General features: G+C 39.3%; 1 protein-coding gene across 3 annotated transcripts; it reads right to left on the bottom strand.

The window, feature by feature from the left end:
• Positions 1-2,369: 2,369 nt before the first annotated feature.
• LOC103708608 (2-alkenal reductase (NADP(+)-dependent)-like) lies at positions 2,370-7,042 on the bottom strand. 3 transcript variants are annotated; one of them, XR_005513655.1, is made up of 6 exons: positions 6,768-7,042; positions 5,076-5,253; positions 4,287-4,453; positions 3,551-3,633; positions 3,203-3,293; positions 2,922-3,012 (listed from the first exon to the last, which is right to left on the bottom strand). XR_005513655.1 is itself a non-coding variant. In XM_039130840.1 (5 exons), the coding sequence occupies exons 1-5, from the start codon at positions 6,999-7,001 to the stop codon at positions 2,634-2,636; spliced, it is 1,041 nt and encodes a 346-aa protein (XP_038986768.1). In that variant the 5' UTR covers positions 7,002-7,041; the 3' UTR covers positions 2,370-2,633. The 3 variants fall into 3 exon arrangements, 1 of the variants encoding a protein (XP_038986768.1); XR_005513654.1 differs by having other exon boundaries at positions 2,923-3,012; positions 3,139-3,275; XM_039130840.1 differs by lacking the exon at positions 3,203-3,293 and having other exon boundaries at positions 2,370-3,012; positions 6,768-7,041.
• Between the last annotated feature and the right edge of the window lie 1,596 nt (positions 7,043-8,638).

Raw genomic sequence — 8,638 nt, 5'->3', positions numbered from 1 at the left:
ATATCTTGCACATGTATCAGTAAAAACATATGAGTATTTTTTTTTAATTACGTAATTAAGGGCTATTAGGTGTTTTAGAAAGCATTCTCCCAATTAAGCTTTATACTTAAATTAATGATTTATACTTAGAAATATAAATGTAATTGAAAAGAGGAAATGAGAGTGTTCTTTGTTCTGAATTTTGATTTAATTTTTAAAAGAAGGATCCTAAAATTCTTGCATTTCACTTTATAAACTTCAAATTTGTCAAAAGTTTGATATATATTTGGAATAGCCCGATGTGCCCAAGAAGCTTAACCCATCCAAGTTACGAACTAGCCCAATTTCAGATGGAGCTCTACACCATTTTAGGCTAAGCTGCTCATGCTTGCTCATTCTTGACCCTAAATAGGGCATGCTGCAGAGGTAAAGATTCTCGACCAACGCAGTCGTTGATCCTTTGGGAACCTTGAATCAGAAGGTGTCCAATGGGAGAAATATTGGACACCTCGATCTTGAGCCAAATCTACCTTAGTAACTTCGGACATAAACCGAAGAGAACAACTTCAGCTCCAGTTGAGTAGGCAACCAACTGATGTGAGCGACTTCAGTTTCGACTGGGAGGAGCCATTAGCCGAGGAGAACAATCAACACATGTTGACAAGGATTGACAGTTCTAACAACCGACAGCTCTACCAGTCCGTAGTTGTGGCAGCACCACGGCCTGTGCCCTACCAGCGCCGCCCACCGCCCATGCAAACTAGCTCCCATGCTGCAGCCATACTTCCAACCATTACCTAGCCATCATTGCATGCTACGTCAGGTCGTAATGACAAAGTGAGCTCCCCTATATAGAGGGATAGCCCAGGAACCTTAGGTACCCAACATACAATATATATGCAAATATTACTCATAGAATCACCCTCTATCGAAATCCTCTCTTTCATACTGTTGCCTCGTTATTCTGACTTAAGTATTAGAGGATCCCATGCTGAAAACTCTTCGACAAGCAGACTTTTTGTAGGCCAACAGTGGAGGAGACTAGCATCCGACGCATCAACCAGCCTTGCTTGGCTCACCTCCAATCGACCTTAGGGTCGACTGAGCTGCGCTCCCACCTCGGTTCGAATTTGGCAAAAACAGTGTCCATCATCACAACTTCCATGTTGCTTTCCTTACACAACCCTGTTATAAAGTTCATAAACTCCCCCCCCCCCCCCCCCCCTTCTCTCACTCAGTTGCCCGCGTATTAGAAACCTTGAGGCAATCACTTTTAATTTTTTTATTTTTACTTTTAAAAAATAAAATCACAAAAATTATGATAAAAAATATGTTTGGTTCTATTATTATTATTTTTTATTTTTAAAAAACTATTTTCATAGTTTTTAAAAAATATAAGATTTTTTTACTTTTTTAAAAACAAAAAACTTATATCTTTTATCATAACTATCGACATCCTCTCCATCGTTGCCACCACTATTGTCGTTGATCGCCGTGGCCGCCACCATCACCGTCATCTCTGCCATCATTACTGCCATCATTACTACCGCTATCGATATCCACCTCCACGGTTCTATGGTAGCCACTTCTATTGCTAGTCCACTACCACCACTTTAGTCTCTACTATCTCAACTACCACTATCATCTTAGCTACCATCATAATATTTATATTTTAAAAATAAATATTTTATTTTTAAAAGAATTTAAAAATAGAATAAAAAAAATTTCTTAAAAAAAAAAAAAACTGATCCTAGAAGCCGCCTTACCTTACTACTGGCTTTGTCAGTGTTGTTAGGGGAAAAAAAAACCAAGAAAAAGGGGGATTCACACTATAAAAAACAAGAAAAAGGGGGATTCACACTATATTTACTCTCATTTTTTCGGTAGACACTGATATCTGATATGAACGAAGGATTAGAAAAGAGAGGGAATTAGGGAGTGCATTTTGTGGACAAGCGGGTCGCGCGTATCAATATCCATAGGGAGGCGGCGCGGCGGCAAGAACACGGAGTTAAATGACTAATGTCATCAACTGTTTGCTCCGGTGAGCACGGACAGTCTTGCCCGAGCAACAGCTAACAATCAAAGTCGACCACCTTTTAACAGAGCAATGCTAAATAAACATTGATCAAGATTGGAACCATACTACTTTTTGGTTATACAAAAGTTTATCTCCATGACACCACACCCAAGATTTTTTAATCTCCAGACTGAAAGACCCCTTGATGAAAGATGGGTTGTCTTCGAAGTGTGGAGAATAATACAAGCTCTTCTATACTTTGAGAATTCCACAAGACTAATAGACTCCACAATAACCTGAACCAAACGCATTCTCCAAAATCCAGATATGCAACTCTAAAGAAAATATGCATGTCATCATGCAAATTCAGTATATGAAGTTCAAAGTCCTTTATTAAGGCACAAACAACCTCAGACTTCCATAGATACAGATGACCATAAGAGCTCTATGGACATGATTATGTGATCAACTGGAAGGAAGCAGATGGTTATTTTCCAAAAGATTGAAGTGGTCTGATGCTGACATAATTGTTCATTCATGAGAAAGTACAACCAACATGATTATGTAATCTACTCAAAAGGAACAAATGGTTATTTACCAAAAGATTGAAGTAGTCTGATGCTGACATGATTGTTCATTCATGAGAAACTACAACCAACTGTTTACCAACATTGCGGCCTGCAAAGAGCCCCACCAGTGCTGCAGGAGCATTCTCAAGTCCTTCAGCTTTATCCTCCACATAAGTGATCTTCCCATCCTTCATATACTGGGCGATAATCTCCTCAAACTGATGATATTTATGCAAAAAATCGCCAACCAGGAACCCTTCCATTCTGATGCGCTTTGTGATGAGGTAAAATAAGTTGTGCACACCCTCAGGTTTCTCGAGGTTGTATTGAGAAATCATTCCACACACCGCAATCCGACCATGGGTCCTCATGTTGATAAGAACAGCATCCAGCATCGGACCACCAACATTCTCGAAGTAGATGTCGATACCTTTGGGAAACAACCTGAAAAGAAAGACTTCATTAGATTGTTGTTGGAAAGAAATTGCGGCTGCTCTTCTTCACACTGTAAAATTAAATGACCTAACAAACTATACTCAGGGGACAGCTATCTATCTAATACCAGCTTACCACTATTTATATTACTATAACAACAGATTCTCTTTGGTCCAATATATAGAGAAATATCCACAACCTGGGTATATGACAGTCCAAATAATTTGAAGGCAACTCCATGTTCTCCAAACGACAATAACTAGATCATGGGCCTGCATTATGCAAACATCCTACATAAAAGCACCGGCCGATCACGGATCATCACAAATTCCATTGCAAAGATTTTCAGAAATCAGGACAGTTGGAATTGAAGCTAAGATGCACAACATACACAGGCGAGACCCATGCAAGATACTTGTCTGGGTCATGTAATTCCATGTATCACTAAGAGTTTAAGGCTGGATGTAGAACACTAGCTTCAAAAACCATCAGTTCCCTTGAGATATAGAAAAAAAAAGTCAGTTAAAAAAAAGAAGAAGGAACCAACCTCTTTAAAGCTGCACTCAAGTCTGGCTCCTTCTTATAATTAAAAGCCTCATCAAAACCAAACTTGTTCTTCAATAAGTTGACCTGAGTAGACAGTGCCAAAAAGGAAGTTGAGCAATCTTAAACAGCAGAGGCATAAGTAAAATGCAATGAGAACACAAAATCTCTCTCAGGACCATAGTGCCAAAAAAGAAATTGAGTGATGCTTAAACAGAAGAGGCATGAGTAATATGCATATGAGAACACAAAATCTCTCAGGACTGTTGCTTGGTTTCACTAAAGCTGAATGTGTACAATTTTCTTCTCTGCAACCACAATTATATCCGTTATACCTCTTTGATCTCATGTTAGTCATAAGAAAACAGAAAAAGAAAACATCCACCGTGAAACATTTCAGGTTATCGATGGTGCATTCTTCTAATAGGGATTAGGGACCTACAAAATTGTAGCATTTTTCAACATCTAAGCCCCTGAGGTTGCTTGCATATTAAATTGCAGCTGAAAAGGGATCTAGGGGCATTTGATGTGAAGTGCTCCCAGAAACACTCCCATTATCTGTATTCTGAAAAACAAAATTTGGGTAACCTGAATCCAATACATGAAACCTTCCTTGCCCATTTTAAATGAATCTTCATGTCCAGGTTCTAACCTCATGCCTGTTCAATTTTTGGTATTTCTTATGTGTTTCAGCAATTCCTCTTCCAAAACTTGAGAACCCGAGCCACAGTCATACAAACCTTGTCATCAGAGCCAGCACTTCCAACCACGTAACAGCCCATTAATTTGGCAAGCTGCCCAACAAGCTGTCCAACAGCACCGGATGCAGCAGACACAAAGACATATTCCCCTTTCTTTGGCGAGCAGATTTCATGAAATCCCACATAAGCTGTGAACCCTGCCATGCCTGAATATGAAAATAGTGATGTCAGAAGCCATATGACAAATTGTAAGAGAAGCATGGAAACTAAGGAACAGAACTATTCTACCAAAGTTCAGTGACATTCTTTTTCTTCACCATAGTAATTACTCGATCTAGGTCTGGTTTAGTACACTTGTCGACTCTCTTGGCTTGATGCACAAAGCTGATAAATAATCATTGAAAAAATAGATCTAATTTACACTGAGCTTCACTTGTTTGACTTTTTTTTTTCGAACATGGTTTCAGGTATCTGCCTCAACAGGCAATCCTTGATCCAGATATAATTCACACATGGCCTTACTTATCCCTGAACATTTCCATTAGCAGTAATAGGTAGTACAAAGGAAATCAAAAAAAAGAAAAAATAACATTAATATTCCATGCATGTCATGTTAGATGTTAATGATTTTCAGGATCATTTTGCCATTGTTGCAAGATCTACAACCACAGTTGTTAAACAATCATGTAATACAACTGTCAAATCAGAAAAACCTTAAAGTAATATATAACGATATCAAAGAACGACTACTTTTTAATGGTTATGTTCTCAATATATTCGGATGGCGAATACCAGATTTGTATCCATTTTGCTGAACAAACAACTTACCAAGAAGGCCGGTGTAATAGGAAAGGGGTACATCAGTGTATCTGATCTTGAAAAGCATCGCTGTTTCTGTGATGAGGCTATACTCTTCCCATCCAGTCATGCCCCACACAAAGTCACCTATCTTGAAATCTGGATGGCTAGAATCCACCACTTTACCCACACCATACCCAGTTATGACCTGTACAACGAAAGAAGAAAAAAGATGAACATGGAGAAATAGGGAACCTTAAAAGGTAAGCCCACATAAGTAGAAGTTCCATGATGGTAATATTGTCTGAAACAGCTTTAGCTTGATTGGGGAAATGGATGGCCTTTTACTTCAACAAGTTCACAAATACTAGCTACTATTCGAGCTCTAATGATGTAGCAAACATGAATTACACAGAATATGACTCTTTAACACAATGTAGGATCCATATGTATTATTTCTACAATGATAAAGATGAAGTTCTAACCATTGCTTTTCAAATTATATATCTCCTTCCACATAAATTTACTACTGACATGTTTTTCCTTTCTTGATTTGCTATTTTAGCCTTATATCTATGATTTTCCTAACCATTCCACCATAGTTTCCCATCGATCCTATTGTCTCTCTCATTCATTCTTCCAATATTCTTCCAATATTTTTCAACGGATCATCTCATGCTTTGCCATCAAACGTGCAACATGGCAACTCCAAAAAGAAAAGGAAACCCACTCTTGGATACATGACAACCTATCTTTCTCAAGTTTATGACTCCCTGAGTGCTCTATCAAACCACTGAATGCCAAAAACTGGCATCTAATCAATAGAATGACAGAATCTGCACTGTTAGACATTAACCAATCCTGATGAAAAGGGATGTGCTCTGCAGCCTCTTTTGAACCCTACACACATTTCTCCCTCCCAAATACAAGTAAACTTTATACCAAAACAAGTATTGCTGCATCCAGATCAAAGCAGTCCAACTTTCGGACGGATCGACCATTGGGCTGCAACATAGCATTCCTCAATGAATTAAAACGATCGTAAAAAACACCTAAAGACGTGCTTAAATACGTTTTATTACAGAAGGGAAAACACACACACATACACATGCACATACACACACTCCCTTCCCCCAGGACGACACGTAGCAAACAAATCCACAAGAACAAAGAAGGACTGAAAAGAACCATCAAATTCTCGGTAGTTTTGTGATCATGATTTACACTCATTTTCCTAACATTTTCCATGATTTTTTTTCCCTATAAACTTCTCTACCCAGCGCGCTCTTGCCACTTCTTGTTCAAATAACATATTCAATTGTGCTTTTTCTCAAAAGTCGTACCTACTGTACAATAGAACGAGTCGATCAGTGCGTGTGGCAATCGTAAGAAAAGCTTCATAATCCTAATCGTTACATCTAATTTAAGCAAAACTGCACCGTAAAGTTGTCCGGATACTACTTAATGTAAACAAAAATAAATCACTGGATGTTCTGACTTCGAACCTTGTCTCCGCCTCATCCACTAAAAAAATCCAATTATTTTTTTTAAATATAAAATATATAAATAAATCTGCCTCATTCTACCTGATCATGACATAAGCACCAATTCAACCCAAAAAAAAGAGAAATAAGAGAACATAAGAGAAATAAATTGCAGAAAAAAAAAAAACTGTGGGTGAGAGAGAGGGGTCTTATTATATATTATATTTATATGGTATACCGAGCCAGGGACGAAGTCGGGGACGTAGGAGGGCTCGTCGTGCTTGCTCATACGCGACCGCATATAAGGGTCGCAGGAGAGGTACAGGTTCTCGAGCAGCACCGCCTTCGATCCCTCGGGGACCTTCAATCGGACGGTGTCCGTCGTCACGACCTCCATGTCGCTCTCCTTGGGGAAACCCGCCGTTATGAAGTCCTTCAACACAACCTTCTTGTTCGCCCTCACCTCCGCCATCGCGCTCTCTCTCTCTCTCTCGCGCTCCCTCTCCCTTAGCGGGCTTTAGAGAAGGCCTATAGACGAGGATTCCTGATATCAAGTACTTCACGTAGAAGTCTCAGAAAAATAGCAATTATATGCATTTATTATTTTATGCAAAAGCTAGATATTTTTAAAAGTCAGGTTGGGTACAAATTTTTCTTAAGAAAATTACATCATCTAAAGAAAAAAAAATTAATTGGTTATAATGCCATTATAAATAGTCTTTACTATAGTTATTGCTATAGTATTAAAAGTTTAACAGTAACAATATTTATTATAACTATTGTAATTATGGTTGCTGTAAATTAACATGATTTTTTTTTTAGTATGAAAATAGCGAGATCACTTTGTCAAAGGAGTGGATAGTTTGTGTCAATTTCCGCGTTTTTCCTACGGGAGGAGGCATAGTCCATCACGACAATTGGAGGGCAACGCCTGGACGGCAAAGCTCTACGTGAGACGATGTCGTCCAAGCATCATTTTTTTTTTTTTGCAAGAAATAATCATCGTCCTTTTCTGTATGGAAAAGAAGGAATTTTTTTTAAAAAATTTTCTCGAGTAAAGAACTTTGAGCCAAACTTGACTCTCAACTTCACATCTATTCTGCATTATTTTGGTTGATGGCTGAGAAAATCGAAGTGATTTGGTCCTTTCCAAACTGTAGTCACCGCCACGCGCGAGTGACATATATGCAATTCTCCATGCATCCTTCCTAGCTCTTGCACCTTCTTTGAAAGATCCAATCCAAAGAAAAACTTTGCCACGAAATTCCACCAAGTAGCCCCTCTCAACTTGGCCTTGAAGGTTCCAAGAATCATCAGCCAGGTTTTTTACGTCAACTCTCGACACAGAAAGGCCGAGAGAAAGAACATTGATGTCAGAAGTGACATCAAAATGATGCACTTGCAAGGCATGCATGCGCCACATTTATAAGAAGTATTCTTGGCGTTTTCCAAATTAAAATTCATCTATATGTATTTTCACAAATCATCACATGCTAGGTTCGGTTTTGGTGCCAGACAGTTCATAAAACAACTGGAGCTGGGATCATAACAGGTTTTCTTCAAGATTGTTCAGCCAAAAATTGCCAAAAAATGAGCCAAGCTCATGCATCTTCTCAAGTTCCACACATAACTAAGCCAAGTTTGAGAGTTTTGGAAATGCAAAGACATATAGAAGCTTAACTTGGTGAAGGCCAGACTAGTGGCGGCTGGGGGGCAGCGTATTTTTGACCAGACCTCTGTCGAGGCCGAGGTTAGGGCCGCTTGGAAGGGTGTTTTCTATGCGAGATAGGTGTTGGATGCGGATCACATCATTCTTGAGGAGGATTCTGCCACGGTGATCGAGGAGATCCTGAGCTCTGGGTGGTCTAATGGGAGCATGCGGTTGATTCAGGATACTCACCGCCTTCTAGGTGACTGTATTGTATTCCGAGCTACTCATGTGTACAGAGAAGCCAACTGTGCTGTGGACTGGGTGGCCTTCTATACGGCCCAACATTCCGGAGATATTATCTGGGATGGACGTGGCTCGGTCCCAGACTTTTTGCAGTTTTTGCTTCTTTCTGACTTTTTGGGCTATACTCACACATGTTGTGCGTGAGGCGCCGATAC

The sequence above is a fragment of the Phoenix dactylifera genome, chromosome 10 (genome assembly GCF_009389715.1).
Source record: "Phoenix dactylifera cultivar Barhee BC4 chromosome 10, palm_55x_up_171113_PBpolish2nd_filt_p, whole genome shotgun sequence".
Classification (NCBI taxonomy): domain Eukaryota; kingdom Viridiplantae; phylum Streptophyta; class Magnoliopsida; order Arecales; family Arecaceae; genus Phoenix; species Phoenix dactylifera.
This window is presented reverse-complemented; position numbering and strand designations above follow the sequence as displayed.

Coding starts and splice junctions, on each gene's coding strand:
- LOC103708608 (XM_039130840.1), bottom strand. CDS start 7,001: ATGGCGGAGGTGAGGGCGAACAAGAAGGTTGTGTTGAAGGACTTCATA. Junction 5,254..6,767: donor CCGACTTCGTCCCTGGCTCG/GTATACCATATA, acceptor TTCGTTGTACAG/GTCATAACTGGGTATGGTGT. Junction 3,013..3,550: donor TTGAGTGCAGCTTTAAAGAG/GTTGGTTCCTTC, acceptor CTTTCTTTTCAG/GTTGTTTCCCAAAGGTATCG.